Source organism: Stenella coeruleoalba (genome assembly GCF_951394435.1).
Source record: "Stenella coeruleoalba genome assembly, chromosome: 1".
NCBI classification, from domain to species: Eukaryota; Metazoa; Chordata; class Mammalia; order Artiodactyla; family Delphinidae; genus Stenella; species Stenella coeruleoalba.
In genome coordinates this window covers 36,577,945-36,597,336 of record NC_137169.1, presented here as the reverse complement: position 1 = coordinate 36,597,336, position 19,392 = coordinate 36,577,945, and the positions used below count along the sequence as shown (strand labels likewise).

The 19,392-nt window shown below is 54.9% G+C and overlaps 1 protein-coding gene across 1 annotated transcript; it reads left to right on the top strand.

The window, feature by feature from the left end:
* Positions 1–429: 429 nt before the first annotated feature.
* On the top strand, positions 430–16,900 carry PTCH2 (patched 2). The gene is made up of 23 exons (XM_079913245.1): positions 430–621; positions 787–1,526; positions 1,966–2,158; positions 8,437–8,626; positions 8,734–8,803; positions 8,994–9,085; positions 9,726–9,921; positions 10,519–10,640; positions 10,789–10,936; positions 11,022–11,153; positions 11,236–11,391; positions 11,476–11,568; positions 11,846–11,971; positions 12,084–12,202; positions 12,309–12,657; positions 12,807–13,119; positions 13,211–13,353; positions 13,439–13,619; positions 13,747–14,027; positions 14,117–14,254; positions 15,522–15,664; positions 15,752–15,851; positions 16,225–16,900. The coding sequence occupies exons 2-23, from the start codon at positions 1,455–1,457 to the stop codon at positions 16,486–16,488; spliced, it is 3,621 nt and encodes a 1,206-aa protein (XP_079769371.1). The 5' UTR covers positions 430–621; positions 787–1,454; the 3' UTR covers positions 16,489–16,900.
* The last annotated feature ends 2,492 nt before the right edge of the window (positions 16,901–19,392 follow it).

The window sequence follows — 19,392 nt, the reverse complement described above, 5'->3', positions numbered from 1 at the left end:
TAATAAAGGGACTAGTCTCTGTTTCCAAGTCACTTCCAAGACTGGTTTGTGCAACTCTCAAATGACTCACTCAACAATTTTTTTTTTTGCGGTACGCGGGCCTCTCACTGTTGTGGCCCCTCCCATTGCGGAGCACAGGCTCCGGACAGCCGCTCTGCGTGGCATGTGGGATCTTCCCGGACCGGGGCAAGAACTCGTGTCCCTTGCATCGGCAGGCGGACTCTCAACCACTGCGCCACCAGGGAAGCCCCACTCAACAATTATTGAGCACCTACTTACTCTCTAGTGAGGGAGGCAGACTTTCAAGTACATAAATTGTATCACGTGCAATAATAAATATATAAATTGAGTGTTATAAGGCGCACAAAGAAGCAATTATCCGTTAGAAGGGGTGGTGTGACTCAAGGAAGACTTCAAAGGCGGATGGTTGATGCATGTTCAGTTTTGGGTCTTTTTTTTTTTTCCAGGCCACGCTGAGAGGTTTACAGTATCTTAGTTCCCCGACCAGGGATTGAACCCGTGCCCTCGGCAGTGAAAGCGCGGAGTCCTAACCACTGGACAGCCAGGGAATTCCCTCATGCTCCATTTTGAAGGCGGCCTGCCAAAACAAGAGGGCCACGTGTAAGAAGGCAGAAATACATGGAATAACATGGTGGCTTTAGGAAATTACATGTGGCTCTGCAGGGCTGTAAGGAACATGGGGTGGGTGTGAAGGAACTATGGGACGGAAGACTTTGATTAGATCCTGCAGGGCCCTGTGCTCCAAGTGGGCTTTGTGTTTTGCAGCTGTCATCAGATTCGCGTTTTAGAGAGATGACTGGCCTCAGTGGAGAGAGTGGACTGACGTGGGAGAGAATGGAGGCAGAGAGTTGTGAAAAGCAGTCTTTGGGTCTTGGTTGGATCGGCCAGCAGATACCTTTTCTCAGCATTGGTCTCTCCTGACTTAACATTTGGCCAACGCATCGCCTCTCCGGGTTCTCCCTCCCTCCTCCTCCCCGAGGGCAGGCAGGCGGGCGGGCGGGGAAGCGAGGAGAGGGGTGGCCCTGCCTGGGTGGTCTCCTGCCCCGCCCCCCGCGGCGCCGTTGCCTAGCAACGGATCCGGCCGCGCAGCTCCGGGTAATTTGCCGACGACTAAGCCAAAGGGAGGGCGTAGCCCCGGCCTTTCCCTTTTTCTTGGACTACAGACGCCTCCTCGGCACAGCGGTCGCCACCTCGAGCCGCGCCGGGCGTCGCGTAGCTGTTCCTGCACGCGGGAGGCACTCCGGCTCCGCGCCCCGGGCCCGCACCTCCCTGCACTCCTACAGCTCACGAACGCCACTGTACACCCGTACCCGCGGCTAAGCGGCCCCACTGAATTCCGACGCGGGACCTCGCGGTACGCGGGACCAGGCCAGCCTATGGGGGCGCCCAGATAACGCGGGTTGGGGGCGCCCAGGCCCCCCATCCCCGCCAGCATGGCTCCGCCGCCACCCCTTGGGGAGCTGCCCCCGGGCTACACACCCCCAGCTCGATCTGCAGCACCCCAGGTGAGTGGAGGGGAAGCCGGAAGAAGGGGCCGGGTCTAGAGACCCCAGGTCTGTCACTCGGCAAGGTGTGATGTCTCTTAAATGCCATGTGTTATTGGCCCTCGCCCGGGAAGGCTGTGTTGTGTGTCCGTGTCTTCTCCTGCTCTGCCCGGTGGGAGTAGGTGTGTCTATGTCCACCTCTGTCCACCTGAGAACAGGTGTGTGTATATGTATCCTATCTCAGAAAGGAATCTGTGCCTTCCTCAGGTGTATATTGGGTGGGAAGCAGGGAATGGAGTCAAATTTTTTCCAAGTTTGGGCCCGTGTCTGTTTAGGTCCTCTGTCTTGTATCCAGAAACCAAGAAGCTAGAGCTTGGTAGAGGGCGTAATAAGGAGAAAAGGGAAAGGTTTCATGTGTTGTTGCAGTAATGCCTGGCTGACCCTTCTCTTTCCATCCCAGATCCTAGCTGGGAGCCTTCAGGCTCCACTCTGGCTTCGTGCTTACTTCCAGGGCCTGCTCTTCTCTCTGGGCTGTGGGATCCAGAGACACTGTGGCAAAGTGCTCTTCCTGGGACTTTTGGCCTTTGGGGCCCTAGCATTGGGTCTCCGCGTGGCCATCATTGAAACAGACCTAGAACAGCTCTGGGTGGAAGGTGAGTTGTGGACACTGGCCATAGCTGCTTGGGTATGGTGAGAACAGGGTGAGGAGCCGGCTACCGAGTTCTAGTGGGCTTTGCGCTGGGTCTGGAGGGGGCACCTGCCTTCCAGAGCCTGGGCGTCTGGGAGCCCTGCTCCCTCTCACATCCATAAATGGACATCTGCAGATGGTGGAACCCTGTGAATGGGTATATGGAACAGTTATCTGTGAGTGCGTGTGTGTTTATTTAGCATTTACTGGCAATCTTTAATATGTATTTGACTGCACTGCAGTGCTTGTAAAGGCAACTAAAACAAGACCCATCTTTCAGTAGCAAGGAAAGTAAAATATATGCTGGGATATAATATCCAATATAATACAAAGCAGAAAATGATAATGTTGTATAAAAGAAGGCAGGGAGAGATCTCATCTAACTAGGAGAATCAGAAAAGTTAGAACTAGAAGGCTGGGGAAACAGTAAATCATCTGGCAGGCCTCCAGGGAGAGGTCCCATACACCGAGGTCCCCTGCAACCATTTAGTGGGAAAGTGGCACAGAATCTGTACTTTGAGGCAACAGCAGAGTCACATGGAACCAGATCTTCACTTCCTAATGGCAGCATTAGAGTAAAATCATTTCTTATTAATAGTTTTGGCATAACTCTCTTTTGCTGGAGCCTGGTATGGCAACCCTTTAACAGAGTCCAACTCCCCTCTGTTCTTTCCTGGGAAATTTACATTTGTGGGCTCTCCCAAACCTCCCCCAGCCCTGGCCCACACCCAAAGGCAGGGCCCAGGTTAGACTCTCACACCCTTGAGTTGTTTTAAATGCTAGCAAGCCCTAGGATCCAGAGCAGATGTTTCTTGGAGCCTGCCTGCCTATTGGGCTCCCACACCCCATCCCCACCCAACCCCCCAGCCCTCTGCAGACCCTCACATATATACACACTCTAGGTCAGCCCTGGGGTCCAGAGCGGATGTTTCTCTGTGCCTGCCTGCCCCCAGCCCCAAGACAAACGTGCGCACACGCACAGGCACATAGCCCCACCCACACTGCTGCTGCCTGGGTGGTCCCAAATGACTCTTGGATTTCCTGCCACAGTAGAGGCTGTCTCCCACCTCTTCTTCCTTCTCCATTCCCCAGATCTTCCCAATCTAAACACTGCTTGAACCTCCATGTTTCCTCATCCTTTCTCCTACACTCCAGCACAGGATAGGCTAGATCCCACTGGATTTTTGCTGCTCCGTGTGCGAGGGTGATATAAGAGGGTGGTAATCAATTCCTAGGTCTTTTCTCTTTATGTCAGAATGTCACTCTGGGACTTCCCTGGTGGCGCAGTGGTTAAGAATCCGCCTGCCAACGCAGGAGACACGGGTTCAAGCCCTGGTCTGGGAGGATCCCACATGCCGCGGAGCAACAAGGCCCGTGCACCACAACTACCGAGCCTGTGCTCTAGGGCCCGCGAGCCACAACTACTGAAGCCCTAGAGCCCGTGCTCTGCAACAAGAGAAGCCACTGCTATGAGAAGTGCGCACACCATAACGAAGAGTAGCCCCCGCTCAGCGCAACTAGAGAAAGCCTGTGCACAGCAACAAAGACCCAATGCAGCCAAAAATAAAAATAAATAAATTTATTTTTTAAAAAAAGACATTACTTAAAAACAAAAAAGAATATCACTCTGCCCTGTATTAGCTGGGGCTACGGGTGAGGTGAAAGCAGTGATCTTGACCTGATCTTTTCTCTGTACATCTGTCATTGAGGCTTCTTCCAACAATGCCCTAGGCAGTGAGGACTGAAGGGTATTTTCCATTCCTTTCCTGTTTTGTTAATGCAGAAAGCAAAGAAAGAAGCTAGACATTAGCTATCAGAGTTCTGGACTCTCCAGCTTTGCCGTGGTGAGATTTGGAATGTGACTTCTCCTTCCTGATCAATATTAAAGCTGAAAGACTCAGATAAATTCTCTAAAATAAAAATCACAGGGAATCCCCTGGTGGTCCAGTGGTTAGGACTCTGTGTTCTCACTGCCGAGGGCCCGGGTTTGATCCCTGGTCGGCAAACTAAGATCCCGCAAGCCAGGTGGTGTGGACAAAAAACAGAAGAAAGAAAGGAAGGAAGGAAAGAAAAGAAAAGGAAAATCACAACATGTAGCCCAATTAGTACTTACAGGAACAGTGATAGAGATGGTTTGAAACTGGAGCTGTCCCTGAAGATAAGGAACATACAGCCCTTCTGTCTGGAAGGCAGGGGACAGCCACATATCAATTGGTGGAACCACTATTCACTCAGACACCCAAGGCTGAAACCTTGAGGGTCAGCCTCAGTTCTTCTTGCTCACCTGATTGGTCACTAAACAATTAAAATTCTTCCTTCTCAGCCTCTCTCAGATCCCTCCTTTCCACACTTGCAGCTGTTGCTCTAGTTGAGGCCTGGCAGTACACTCCTGATTGTATCATTTAGCATGCTTTTAGCCACATGAAAGAGAGAGGGAAAGAGGGAGGAAGGAAGAAGAAGGCTGATTTATTATCCCCCCCAACAAGGAGTCTAGCAGTAGACAGTAGAGAAGTTCCAGCACGGATAATTCAGCAATCTAAGGACATCAGCAAGGACCCAGTTTCCTTCTATCTTCCTCCTCTGCCTTCTGCATGTTGGGCTTTTGTCCTCAGGCTTATCACCTCCTTCTCCCAAGGTGGCTGCTGCAGTGGTAGAAAAGGGAAGTCATCCCTGTCTTGCATCCCTTTTTGAAAGTGAGGAAAAATACACCACCTACCCCTCCCCACCATCCACCCCCACTGACTTCCCATTTGGTTATATACTTTGGCAAGAACTGTGTAGCATCTTATGCCTAAATCCTTCACTTGGCAAAGACGGTGGAATTACTGTGATTGACTTATTAGACTAATCAAGTTTCACCTCCTAAGGCTGGGGAAGGGCCCAGCTGCCCTGAATCATTAGGCCTTTCAGAGGATGGCCCAGGAAATCGAGGTCTATTAAGTGACTCATCTTTCCCCCTCACCTTCAAATCTGCCTCAGCACTGCCCTCCTGTGGTGCTTCTAAATCTAGCCAAGTCAGTCCCTGCTTAGAGCCCTTCCACCACTCTCTACTGGGTTTCGGGGAGTCTCCAAAACCAAGTTCAAGCTCCTTAGCATACTCTAGGCTGCTTATCCAGTTTTGTCTCTGCCTCACTCTTAGCAGCCCAGCAACACAGAGCCTCTTACAGTTACCTGCACACACTTGGTCCAGAACCCCTTTCCCTGATTTCTTTCCCTGGCCAACTCCTGTGCATCATTCACAGCTCAGCTCCAGAATATATCAGGTGATGAAGAAGCCAGGTCATCTCACTTCTCTTCTTAAAACATAACATGGCTCCCATTCCACACAGAGACAGCTTGAGTCCCTACAATAGCTTCCAGGTCCTCACATGTGAAATTTCTGGACCAAAGATTATGAACATTTCTGAGGATCCTAAAACATACTGCAGTATTGCTTTCCCCCAAATATTGTACCAAATTAAACTCCTGCAGTAGGTAAGTTAGAATGCATTCCTGTAAGCCAGCAATGAGTACTACCAATTCTTAAATTTTTGCTAATTTGGAAGATGATAATTCATTGCTATTTTAATTTGCATTTATTGGATTACCTATAAAGTGGACTCTTCTTCCATGCTGGCAACTGGTTATATTCTCCCTTTTGTAAAGTTTTTTTTTTTTTCCCCCCACAGTTCAGTGGCTTTTATTTATTTATTTATTTTAACATCTTTATTGGAGTATAATTGCTTTACAATGGTGTGTTAGTTTCTGCTTTATAACACAGTGAATCAGCTATATATATACATATGTCCCCGTATCTCTTCCCTCTTGCACCTCCCTCCCACCCTCCCTATCCCACCCCTCTAGGTGGTCACAAAGCACCGAGCTGATCTCCCTGTGCTATTCGGCTGCTTCCCACTAGCTATCTGTTTTACATTTGGTAGTGTATATATGTCCATGCCACTCTCTCACTTCATCCCAGCTTACCCTTCCCCCTCCCCATGTCCTCAAGTCCATTCTCTACGTCTGCGTCTTTATTCCTGCGTCTTTATATCCTTCCCCTAAGTTCTTCAGAGCGATTTTTTTTTTTTTTAGATCCCATATATATGTGTTAGCATACGGTATTTGTTTTTCTCTTTCTGACTTACTTCACTCTGTATGACAGACTCTAGGTCCATCCACCTCACTACAAATAACTCAATTTCATTTCTCTTTATGGCTGAGTGATATTCCATTGTATATATGCGCCCCTTTTGTAAAGTTTTCAACAAATGTGATGATTTTGACGTCTCCTTCCCCTGTTCCCCCTGCTTCTTCCCCACTCACTTACAGTCTCTTTTTCTCTCCAGTTCTTTCTCATTTTTCCATCATATCATTTCTCTCCCAGCAGCCATTGAATAATAACTCCATATCTGTACCTACTGTGTTCTGGACAACTTCCTAAGTACTTTGCTCACATTGATTCTAATTCTACCAAGGTAGGCATTTCTCCATTTCACAGATGAGAACATTGGGGGTCAGAGAGACTAAGTAATCTACTCAAGCACAGACCAAGCACCAGAGCCAAGACCCAAAGCCAGGTCTGTCCAGAGCCTTTGTGCCCCCCCCCGCCCCATCTCTTCTTGCCTCACAATACATCCTAGTGCATCTGTCCTCCTATCTGTCATCATCATCGTCAGCGAAGACTTATCTTTTTCTCTTCCTCATTTTCTCTGAGGATTCCTTATTCTCTTTGATGCCGTGTTTTTTTTTTTTTTTTGGCCACGCAACGTGGCTTGCAGGGATCTTAGATCCCTGACCAGGGATCGAACCCATGCCCTCGGCAGTGAGAATGCAGAGTCTCAACCACTGGACCTCCAGGGAATTCCCTTGATGCTGTATTTTAAATTGTGCTTGTCTCTTTCTCTTGCTTTCTTATTAGCTCTGTCCGGGTTCTTTCTTTCTGCCATGCCTCCTTCCCCTCAGCAAACTCACTTACTGCGAGGAGCCTACCTCTGCCCTCCCCTCCTGTCCCTCCTTGTGGCAGCTCTGACCCAAGCCTGATGAAATAAACACTGCAGTACGGACCTACTGCAGAGGAGTGGGTAGTCAGGAAAGGAAGAAAAAGAGTAGGTGGAATTGCCAGCAGAGAAGGCAGAATGATGGCTGTGTGAGACTGTTGTGGGGATGGGAGGTGTGAGCATATGGGTGAATCTGTGATGGGGAGTTACCAAGGGTTTGGGGCTCGCATGAGTGAGGGGATTGTGTGGGTTTGGAAAAGAGATTGGGGAGCATGATAATCCCAGGTGGGGCTGGAGTCTCAGAGAAGCAGTCCGTTGGGCCCCAAGGGTGGCAGTGACCTACAGGAAGAGGCCCCAGATGGGTTGAAGCAAGATTATGGGTCTAAGACCAGGCCAAGTCCACAAAGCCTCCGGGGTGGTTTGGGCCTGGCCCTCGCCTCCCCCAAACCACAGTCAGGTCATAGCATCCCTCACAGCATCCCCACCTCCCCAGATCCCAGGTACAGAGCTGGCCTCCATGGCCAGTGCAATGCAGGACTTGATCAAGGAGATGAAGGCAGGCCTGGCGCTGGGACTCCCTGTTGTCTGAACAGAGAGACTGGTGAAAGGGATCTTTTTCCCCAGGCCCGCTTTGATGTCACCTCTGCCGGGATCCAGGAGTGCTTCCATGAGTGGAAGCAGTATGTTGGCAGCATCACACTGAAAGACCGTCTGACCCTCCCCCGCACCTGTGCCACCACAGAGCCGTTATTGCCAGGCACACCCCACCCCTTTGCAGAGCAGTTTGCAGAAAAGTGTCTGTCGACTGCCTGGGACAACCTGAACTAGGAACCAGCCCCAGCGCTAGACCTGTTCTTTTAGGAGACCCTCCAAGGGCAGCCTCCCTATTGGCCCCTCTGTCCCTCCTTCTCCTCCCCACCAGAGTAGAGAGGGACTGAGTGAGGGCTCCCTTACCAGGACACCCCCAGAACCCCACCCTGGCCCAGCTCATGTTGATCTCTCGTTTTAAAGTTATTTGCTCCAAACCCAGCCAGCCGGGTTCATGCTTAAACCTTAGATCCCACAAGAATTCCACAGAGCCACACAGCTGGACCTCTCCACTCCAGATTCCAAGCAGAGGGCCAGGAGCCTGGGAGTCAGCATGGCCATCAGGGAGAAGCTTCCCCCACTTGTCCTGGGAGGCCTCTGTGGGTTAGGGTCCCATGTCCCCCAGAGCTCTGATCCACTGAGGCTCTTTCCCCCCAGCTTTCTCTCTCTGCTCTGGCAGCGGGCAGCCGGGTGAGCCAAGAGCTGCAATACACCAAGGAGAAGCTGGGGGAGGAGGCTGCGTACACCTCCCAGATGTTGATACAGACCCCGCGCCAGGAGGGGGAGAACGTCCTCACACCTGAGGCACTTGGCCTCCACCTCCAGGCAGCCCTCACCGCCAGTAAAGTGCAAGTATCACTCTATGGAAAGTGAGTCTGGCTGAGCCCCTGAGCAGCTGGGGGTGAGAGGTGCTGCAGCAGGGCTGGAGCGGGAATCCCCCTCTTCTGCTGATGTCCTGTGCCCCTGGCTATTGCAGGTCCTGGGATTTGAACAAAATCTGCTACAAGTCAGGAGTTCCCCTAATTGAAAATGGAATGATTGAGCGGGTGAGTATCCTGAGCTGTTCTCTGAGACTAGGTAGAGGTGGAGCCTTTTCTGCAGTAAGGGAGGGCTTGGAGAGACGGGGAAGGGGGAGGTGGCGTCGGGAGGTGGGGGCATTGCAGAGGGCATCCTACAAAGGTCATGGAGAAAAGAGCCCAGGGACAGGACTGATATGGCCTGGGATGTCCCTGGCAGATGATTGAGAAGCTGTTTCCCTGCGTGATCCTCACCCCCCTCGACTGCTTCTGGGAAGGAGCCAAACTCCAAGGGGGCTCTGCCTACTTGCCGTGAGTGCTGCCACAGCTGCTCCCAGGGCCCTGCTTCATCCCCTGCCAGGAACTCCCCAGCAGAAAGGAGGGTGGGAGTAAAGATGATGATCAAAAGCTCACCCAGGGCCTAATTACCTCCCAGGCCAGGGTCAGCGCACCGGCAGCCTCAGGGCTCTCTCCACATCCCCCTTCGCCTCACCTCCGAAGGAGAGGCAGACCTGTCTTATTTAGACAAAACACGAAGATCTGTAAGATCTGAACAAAGGACGGAAAAGATCCCCAGAAAGACTTTGCCAGGGAGACTTAACTAGGTGTCAGCTCAGCTGTGACCCAGGCCAGAAAGAAAACCTGTTATAAGCAGGTGCCTGTATGGTTATGTATTAGATCCAAGGATAGACGGTTTGGGAAGGAATGCAATGGGGCTTTTCTGGGCCTTTTCATTGTGTTAAGTACCATCTTTCTTGAGGTCCATCTCAGCCCCGGTATCTGTCCACAGCTCACTGCAGCAGCCTGCTGGGCTGAGCCTTGCCCACCCTCCACACAGAGGGACAGATGAGCAGCTAGGAGGAGGGTGGGCTACTACATGGGTCCCATCGCAGTGGTTTGGAGGGTGGGCATTGATCCTTGATCCTCACCAACTGTGAGCTCTCCCCTGCAGGGGCCGCCCCGACATCCAGTGGACCAACCTGGATCCAGAGCAGCTGCTGGAGGAGCTGGGCCCCTTTGCCTCCCTTGAGGGCTTCCGGGAGCTGCTAGACAAGGCACAGGTGGGCCAGGCCTACGTGGGGCGGCCCTGTCTGCACCCTGACGACCTCCACTGCCCATCTAGTGCCCCTAACCATCACAGCAGGCAGGTGGGTTCCAGCCAGGTCTGCCAGGGACAGGTTATTTTCCTTCCCTTTCCCCTCATATGTTCCCCTGTTCTAGGAGAGAGCAGACTGCTCTGTGCTCTGCCCCCCATTTCCTGGACGTTGTTACCCTGGCCCCACTGTGCTAGACACCTAGAGGGTCCCATTCCTATTCAGCTCTGCTAAAGAACCTTCAAGTGGCCTATGAATCCCTTTGTCCTTTCCTAAGCCCAGAAAGGCTGGACTTCATCAAAATACACGTTTACAGGGAAACAGGACAAATTAGCTAAGCACGAGTATCGTACCTAATTTCCTGAGTGTCTGTGTGGCCCTGTGTACGTGGACCTTTTTCCAAAACCACCAAAGTTATGCCAGCTCCTCTCCGCAGCCTGTCTCTAGGCCTCTGCTCCCTCTTGTGGCCTCCTCTCTGCAGGACACTAGCTGCTCCCTTACAGAGTAGGCAAGAGGCTCAGCAGAATAGCTGAGCACTCCAGGTCCACAGAGCTCCGTGCAAGCATGGTTCCTGGAGGTTCCAGCCCAGAGACACCCAGTTATCCAAAACCAGGGCCTTGAGTAATGAGCCCCTCCGCTGTCCCCCTCCAGGCTCCCAATGTGGCTCAGGAGTTGAGCGGGGGCTGCCATGGCTTCTCCCACAAGTTCATGCACTGGCAGGAGGAACTGCTGCTGGGAGGCATGGCCAGAGACCCCCAAGGACAGCTGCTGAGGTAGGGCCTCCCCTGGGAGTTGGTAAGGGCACCCCAGGTATGGGGAGCCACACCCTGATGCCAGGCAACTCTGGCAAAAGCCCCTTGCACACCCCCTCCTGAGTGTTCAGACCAGCTCTGACCCCTACTTCTCCTGTACCCCAACCAGGGCAGAGGCCCTGCAGAGCACCTTCCTGCTGATGAGTCCCCGCCAGCTCTATGAGCACTTCCGGGGCGACTACCAGACACACGACATCGGCTGGAGCGAGGAGCAGGCCGGCACGGTGCTGCAGGCCTGGCAGCGGCGCTTCGTGCAGGTCGGCATGGAGGCGTGGAGGTGGCGAGCGCGGCGCCCTGAGGCCGCTGCCACCTCCTGCCCCTCACACCGCCCTGTCTCTCCAGCTGGCGCAGGAGGCCCTGCCTGGGAACGCGTCCCAGCAGATCCACGCCTTCTCCTCCACCACCCTGGATGACATCCTGCACGCCTTCTCTGAAGTCAGCGCTGCCCGCGTGGTGGGAGGCTACCTGCTCATGGTGGGTCCTCCTGGCACCTTGTCCCCCACCACCGGCCCCCACCCTGGGAGGCCCTATCCAAGACTGCCCTCTCTCCCCACAGCTGGCCTACGCCTGCGTGACAATGCTGCGGTGGGACTGTGCTCAGTCCCAGGGTGCTGTGGGCCTCGCCGGGGTGCTGCTGGTGGCCCTAGCGGTGGCCTCGGGCCTCGGGCTCTGCGCCCTGCTCGGCATCGCCTTCAATGCCGCCACTACCCAGGTACGTCAAGACTGCGGGGCAGACTTGGGGGCCGATGGCCCAGGCTGCCCGGTTCCTCCAGCTGCCCACCCCATGCCCCTCCAGGTGCTGCCCTTCTTGGCACTGGGCATTGGCGTGGATGACATATTCCTGCTGGCACATGCCTTCACAGAGGCTCCACCTGGCACCCCTCTCCAGGTGAGGCCTCGTCCTCCAGCCTGGGCTCATCTGAGGCAGTGCTGCATAGGGGCTCAGAGCCTCTTGGTTTGAGTGACCTTGGGCTGGTAATTAACCTCTCTGTGCCTCGTTTCCTCATCCGTGAACAGGGGTAATAATAGTGCTTGTGTCGTAAGGGTTGTAGTGAGGATCGGTGAGGTAATCCAAGTCGAGTACTTAGAACAGTACGATAAATATTAACTGCTATGAGGCTCCTTTCCCCCCCTCTGCCGTCCTTCACACTGCCTTGTCCTGACAGGAGCGCACAGGTGAGTGTCTGCAGCGCACAGGCACCAGCGTTGCACTCACGTCCATCAACAACATGGTCGCCTTCTTCATGGCTGCCCTAGTTCCCATCCCTGCACTGCGGGCCTTCTCCTTGCAGGTGAGGAGGGCCACACAGACACTCACCTCACAGACGGGGCCCGGGCTCAGGGTGAGCATGGAGCCGGAGCAGGCTTCATCCAGGCTTTGTGCCCCTCCTGTCCATCCCGCAGGCGGCAGTAGTGGTTGGCTGCAACTTTGCAGCCGTGATGCTTGTCTTCCCAGCGGTCCTCAGCCTGGACCTGCACCGGCGCCACCGCCAGCGCCTCGATGTGCTCTGCTGCTTCTCTAGGTATCCCTAACCCACCAGACCATCCTTCCTTGGCCCCATCCCGTCCTGTCGCTTCAGCAGCATTGCCAGGCACAGACCCATCACCCTCTCTCTCTGCCTCTTCCAGCCCCTGCTCTGCTCGGGTGATTCAGATTCTGCCCCAGGAGCTGGGGGATAGGACAGTACCAGTGGGCATTGCTCACCTGACTGCCACTGTTCAGGCATTTGCGCACTGTGAAGCCAGCAGCCAGCATGTGGTCACCATCCTGCCTCCCCAAGCCCACCTGGTGCCCCCACCTTCTGACCCACTGGCCTCTGAGCTCTTCAGCCCAGGAGGGTCAACACGGGACCTTCTAGGCCAGGAGGAGGGGACAAGGCAGAAGGCAGCCTGCAAGTCCCTGCCCTGCGCCCGCTGGAATCTTGCCCATTTCGCCCGCTCTCAGTTTGCACCCTTGCTGCTCCAGTCCCACACCAAGGTAAGCCTCCAGGCCCAGGCAGGTCAAGGTGAGACACAGCAGAGGCTTCTTAGGTATCTCTGGGCCCCAAGAAGGGACGAGGGCTTAGCCCAGCATCTGAGGGCCCAAGGGTATCCCTGGGCCTCCAGCTTGGTTGCCGTTTCCCACAGGCCATGGTGCTGGTACTTTCTGGGGCTCTTCTGGGCCTGAGTCTCTATGGATCGACCTTGGTGCAGGATGGGCTGGCCCTGACAGATGTGGTGCCTCGGGGCACCAAGGAGCATGCCTTCCTGAGCGCCCAGCTCAGGTACTTCTCTCTGTACGAGGTGGCCCTGGTGACACAGGGTGGCTTTGACTACGCCCACTCCCAACGCGCCCTCTTTGATCTGCACCAGCGCTTCAGTTCCCTCAAGGCAGTGCTGCCCCCACCGGCCACGCAGGCACCCCGCACCTGGCTGCACTATTACCGCAACTGGCTACAGGGTGAGAGGCAAGGAGACCGGCAGGGAGGGCTGCGGCCAGCAGGAGCTCCCAGAGCTCCAGGCCAACCGGACCCCACCCTGTTTTCTCCCAGGAATCCAGGCTGCGTTTGACCAGGACTGGGCTTCTGGGCGCATCACCCACCACTCATACCGCAATGGCTCTGAGGATGGGGCCCTAGCCTACAAGCTGCTCATCCAGACCGGGGATGCCCAGGAGCCTCTTGATTTCAGCCAGGTTAGGAGAGGACTGGAAGGGTCAGGGAGCACCCTGGGGCTCCAGGCCCCATGGGCCCAGCCTTCAGCTCTCTCTGCCTCTGCAGCTGACCACAAGGAAGCTGGTGGACAAGGACGGGCTGATTCCACCTGAGCTCTTCTACGTGGGGCTGACCGTGTGGGTGAGCAGTGACCCTCTGGGTCTGGCAGCCTCACAAGCCAACTTCTACCCCCCACCTCCTGAGTGGCTGCATGACAAGTACGACACCACCGGGGAGAACCTTCGCAGTGAGTCCCAGGGGAGCCCGCAGAGCCTAGGCCTGGGCCCACACGGGCCCTACCCTAAGGCCCTGCCCACTGCTCCCGGTGCTTACTGGCCACCCCTCCCTCTCCCTCCGTCCCCTCCCCTCCACAGTCCCGGCGGCCCAGCCCCTGGAGTTTGCCCAGTTCCCCTTTCTACTGCACGGACTCCAGAAGACTGCAGACTTCGTGGAGACCATTGAGGGGGCCCGGGCAGCGTGTGCCGAGGCAGGCCAGGCTGGGGTGCACGCCTACCCCAGCGGCTCCCCCTTCCTCTTCTGGGAGCAGTATCTGGGCCTGCGGCGCTGCTTCCTGCTGGCGGTCTGCATCCTGCTGGTGTGCACTTTCCTCGTCTGCGCCCTGCTGCTGCTCAACCCCTGGGCAGCTTCCCTCATAGTGAGTCCTTGCAGGGGTGGGGCTGGAGAGACCCATAGCTCCCCACCCTGCCCTGCCCAGGAGCCCTGGGTGAGCCCTGCCCTCCCCAGGTACTGGTCCTGGCAGTGATGACCGTGGAGCTCTTTGGCATCATGGGTTTCCTGGGCATCAAGCTGAGCGCCATCCCCGTGGTGATCCTTGTGGCGTCTGTAGGCATTGGTGTCGAGTTCACGGTCCATGTGGCTCTGGTGAGCACAGGCACTAGGGGAGGGGTGGGCCAGCTGATTTGGTATTCAACAAATATTGATCAAGCACCTACTATGTGCTAGGTACTATTTAAGAACTGAGGAGATAAGAGCACTACAGACGGGCTTTACCTTCAAGGAGCTTATTCTAGAGCATAGAGATAAGCAATAAACATGTAAACAAACAAATAAATAAGCAGCCATTTCAGTAGAGAGGAGGGACAAAGGCCTGACCAGAAAGGGGGGAGGACAGAATGGAAGGTGAGAAAATGGGAACCAACAATTCTTTTGGATGGATTTACAGTGAAGAGGATCAGAGAAATGGGGTGGTGGCTGGATGGCAAGATCCCACCAAGACAGAGATATTAGAACAGAGGCAGGCAGGCCTCTCTCACAGCCTCATGGTCTCTGGCAGGGGAGGAGTGTGGGTGGGGTGGGGGGCGTGGACCAGCTGGCAGCTCCAGCACAGACCTGGCCAGACCCCGCAAACAGCTCCCTTCTTTCTTCCCCCATAAAAGCCTTATTATTTTTCTGCTTATAAGAATAATATATACTCCTTGGGAGACAAAAAATGTCAGCATGCTGGAAAGTAGAAAGAATTAGAAATCCTCTGAAATGCCACCCCTAGAAGTTATCACTTTGGTGTCCATCCTTCTAGACCAGGGGTTGGCAAACTTTTTTCTGTAAAGGACCAGATAGTAAATATTTTAGGCTTGGCAGGCCATATCGTCTCTCTGGCAACTCTGCCGGGGTAGCCCAAAAGCATCCATAGATACTATGTGCACGAATGGGTGTGGCTGTGTTTCAACAAAACTTTATTTACAAAAAAACGTGGGACAGGGCTTCCCTGGTGGCGCAGTGGTTGGGAGTCCGCCTGCCGGTGCAGGGGACGCGGGTTCGTGCCCCGGTCCGGGAGGATCCCGCATGCCGCGGAGCAGCTGGGCCCGGGAGCCATGGCCGCTGAGCCTGCGCATCCGGAGCCTGTGCTCCGCAGCGGGAGAGGCCACAGCAGTGGGAGGCCCGCGTACCACCAAAAAAAAAAAAAAAAACGTGGGACAGACTGTAGTTTGCCAGCCTATTCTAGACATCCCTGCGTCTCACTCATCTATACAGTGTTACCTATATGGACTCGTGCTTGCGTTCTGGGCACCTCCCAGGGACTCGGTTCACCTGGCCTTCTGTGGGCCAAGGCATGGGTGAGCCCTGGGGACACAGATGAGCTGGCCGTGGTTGGCCAAGGAGCAGCTCCAGGACCACTTTATTCCCTTAGGGCTTCCTGACCTCCCAGGGTAGCCGGAACCTCCGGGCTGCCCGGGCCCTAGAGCACACATTGGCCCCGGTGACCGATGGGGCCGTCTCCACATTGCTGGGTCTGCTCATGCTTGCTGGTTCCAACTTTGACTTCATTGTAAGGTAGGGGAGGGCTCGGGGCAAGGAGGCAGGGCTGGCCTGCACTGGCTGCAGGACCTGCCCAGACTGACCGGCCTCACACACCCCCAGGTACTTCTTCGTGGTGCTGACAGTACTCACACTCCTAGGCCTCCTCCATGGGCTCGTGCTGCTGCCTGTGCTGCTGTCCATCCTGGGCCCCCCACCAGAGGTGACCACCCTCCTTCTGCTCCCAGCCCAGGGGACGGGGTGGGACAGAGCCAGGGCAAAATGCCCTCAGCGGCCAACAGACATGGCTCAACTCACAGGGACCCCTCCCCATAAGTACCACCAGCTGAAGGTGGCAGCCTCCCCCTTTGCCCAGACATCATGTCCCTACCCCTCAGCCCTCCTGACTTCTTCTTGGGACCCACCTTAGCCATTTAGGTGCAGGGTTTGCCCCAGACCTCGACATCCTGTCCCTTGTCAGCTCTCATATCCTGCTGGAAGCCGCCAAAGACCCCAGCTTCCCAACCAGGGAGGTGCTGAAGGGGGCTGCGTCCCCAGTAGCCCCTGGGCTCACTGGGGCTGGTGTCTCCCCCAAGGTGGTACAGATGTACAAGGAGAGCCCGGAGGTCCTGAGCCCACCAGCTGCACAAGGAGGAGGGCTCAGGTGGGGGGTAGCCCCCACCCTTCCCCAGAGCTTTGCCAGAGTGACTACCTCCATGACCGTGGCCCTCCGCCCACCCCCACTGCCTGGTGCCTACATCCACCCGGCCTCTGAAGAGCCTACTTGGTCCCCTGCTGCCACACCAGCTGCCAGTGGCTCCAGCAACCTCAGTTCTAGGGGACCATGTCCAGCCACCTGATGAAAGAGCAGCTGAAGCGTGGAGACCCTGTTCAGGCCACATGAAGGCACTGGGAAGCCATGGGGGGTTATTGAATGCAGGGCGGACTCCTGGAGAGCCCTGCTGCTGCTGCTGTCTGCCTCCATCTCCTCCCCGACCCAGCCATCAGAGACCTCCCTGAGAGCCACACTAAGCCACCACCCTCTAGGCTGTGAGCAGCCTTGCACACCCGGGTGCTCCGTGCCTGTGCCCGTGACTGGGTGGGGTGAAAGCCAGCAAGCACTTCAGGCTGCAGTGCAGCCCTGTCCCCCCTCCCACCCCGCCCTGCTGCCCCCAGCAGACCAAGCCTGAGGGATCCTGTAGCACCCTTCTCCAGTCCTGGTGCCCCACTGCTTGCTGACTTCTGGGTAGGCTCTCTGTATCCCTGCCCACCTCTTACCACATAAATTATTTATATGGAGACGTTTATTTTTGTAGTTTGTATAGATGTTAGCTATGCTGAAAGTTTTATTTTTAAAAGTGAAATATATTCTATATGAACTCATCTCAAATGACTTTGGCGCTTTGTTTTCAGATAGAGCTGTGAGTTTGCAAGTGGAGGCATCGGGGCAGGTCGTGGGGCTACCCTAGTCCTTGGTGTGTTTTTTCACCTGGCACGTGAAGATGATGTTCAGCCAATGTGTAATGTATACATGGTAACAGGGTCTGGCTGAAGTGCTTAGTACACAAAGCGATACAAATGTTTTTGATGTCAAACCCCACCGTGTGGCTTTCAGAGCCATCATAAGCCAGCCTTGTGCACCTCTCCAGACTCATCACACACCTTCCTTTGTGAGCGGCATGGGGGGATGGGCAGAGGGACACAGCCAGGCAAAAGGTGAGAGGAGAAGTGGAAGCAGATCAAGAAAGCGTCTGAGGGAATTCCCTGGCGGTCCAGTGCTTAAGACTTGGGCACTCTCATTGCTGGCCTGGGCCTGGGTTAGATCCCTGGTTGAGGAACTAAATCCCACAAGCCATGCAGCCAAAATAAAGAAAAAAGAAGAAGAAGGTGGCCGATTGAAACACAGATGGGACTAGCAGGGAGGTATTTTAGGAGTTTTGTGCCCAGACCAACCTCCAAGGCAGAGGCCTCTGCAAGTCAGCAGTCAGCTTGGCGCCCCAGAGGCATCTTTGGCCAGACAGCTAGGGGATCAGTAGGGGCACTGCTGAAATTGAGGTTGCATTAGCAACCAGTGAGGCTCTGTATTTAAGCTGTTCTGTGAATGTTGAACAGGCCCACGATACAGGGGCCTGGACGATTCTGGCCACACCCCTGGGTGTAGAGTGCAGAATCTCATCTGACGCGCGAGGTGGGGGAGGCCTTTTATTGCCCTTCTCCAATTATCCCAGGGCTCGGTCTCAACTGACACACATACACACCCTGGGTTCCAGCCACCCACTCACCAGGAACGATCCCACCCCCAGAGTGCTGCATTCTCACACTCCACCCCACCAGGCCAAAGGCCAGAAAATCATGTTCTGACCAAAAGTGGGCAGGGAGGTGGCGGGGGAGGGGGAAGACTTCTGCAGCTGAATCAACACTAAGATGCTTGCGAAGATTTAAGAGAAGCAGGCGGTTGGCTTGGAACCTAGAGTAGGGGATGCATCCAGGATGCCCAAGGGATGGACACTGGATTTGGAGCCAGTAGTGTTTGGGTCACTTTGGAGGGGCTTTTGGGTAGAGCAGGAGAGCTCACCAGGCTGGAATAGTGCAAAAGATGTCACTCCATCGGTGCCACTTACCAGCTGAGTGACCTGGAAAAGTCAGAGAACCTCTCTGAGCCTCAGCGTCTTCATCTGTGAAATGGGAAGATTAGAGCCTATCTTGTAGGGTACTAGTTTTTCCTTTCAGGATTTTAAATGAAATATTTATGTAAGACATCACCCGGCTTCTCATAGGTGCTCTCTATTTCTGTAGTTTGTGGGATATTAGCTATGCTGAAAGTCTGTGCTCCAACTGCATGCTTAGTGAATAACCCTGAAACATTGCCCAGTGTCCTGGTGTGGCAGCAGCTGAAGAATTCCAGCCAGTTGGAGCCGGACCACCCCAGGAATGGTCAGTTCCGGGGCACTGACCACAGCCAGTCTTGGGGGCAAGTCCCAGTGTTTGCAGGACAGCCCACCCTGCGTGGCAGTGCACACTATTCAGCCCCGTTCATGGCTCCCCATCACTGATATCACAAGATCAAAGCCAAGCCCTTTCCAGGCCTAACTCCATCTAGCCTCTGCCATCATCCCAGCTCTCTCAGGACAGCGACTGGCTGGATTCACACCCTCATTCAGACACACCACACTCTACTCCAGACAGACTGATTACTTTCTATGTTCCCCACCCATAACTTCACAGAGGGCATTCCCTCTGCGGAGAACACGTTTCCACCTCCCATAAACCCGAACCATCCTTCCAGATAATTTGGATGCCATCTCCTCCAGAAGGGGTGGTGACCTGCCTCCTATATGGTCCCAAAGTCCCTGAGTGTCTGTGCTTGACCGTTTCTGCTTCTGTCCCTAGAACAGGGTTGGGGGCGGGTGGGGGGAGGGGTGGTCCCTGAGGGTACCGAATGGTAGGACTTAACCTCAGCCTGGGTAAGGAAGCGCCGGCTCCCGGGAGGACCCACAGCGACGAGAGAGCGCTGCAGCCCTGGGGTCCCCACGGTGCCGCCCTGCCTGGCCAGCGGCTGGTGTCGCCCAGCTGCCGGAACGGCCTGCGATTTGCATACCCATGGTGCACCACGAAAAGACAGTTTCACGCTGCTTGAGTTCCCCCCACGGGGTTTGTCCACTGTTGCAGGGGACAGTGCCTATTAGAAATCTATGGTCTGTGTAAATCCCACGCAGGGAGCGCGAACTGCGCAGGAGCGGAGCAACCATAACTGAGCTGAGTGT

What these genes read in the sequence shown, in the direction of transcription:
- PTCH2 (XM_079913245.1), top strand. Translation starts at nt 1,455, where the DNA reads ATGGCTCCGCCGCCACCCCTTGGGGAGCTGCCCCCGGGCTACACACCC. An exon ending in TGCGGGCCTTCTCCTTGCAG is followed by an intron (nt 11,972 to 12,083) that starts GTGAGGAGGGCC and finishes TCCATCCCGCAG; the next exon opens with GCGGCAGTAGTGGTTGGCTG. An exon ending in CCTGGGCAGCTTCCCTCATA is followed by an intron (nt 14,028 to 14,116) that starts GTGAGTCCTTGC and finishes TGCCCTCCCCAG; the next exon opens with GTACTGGTCCTGGCAGTGAT.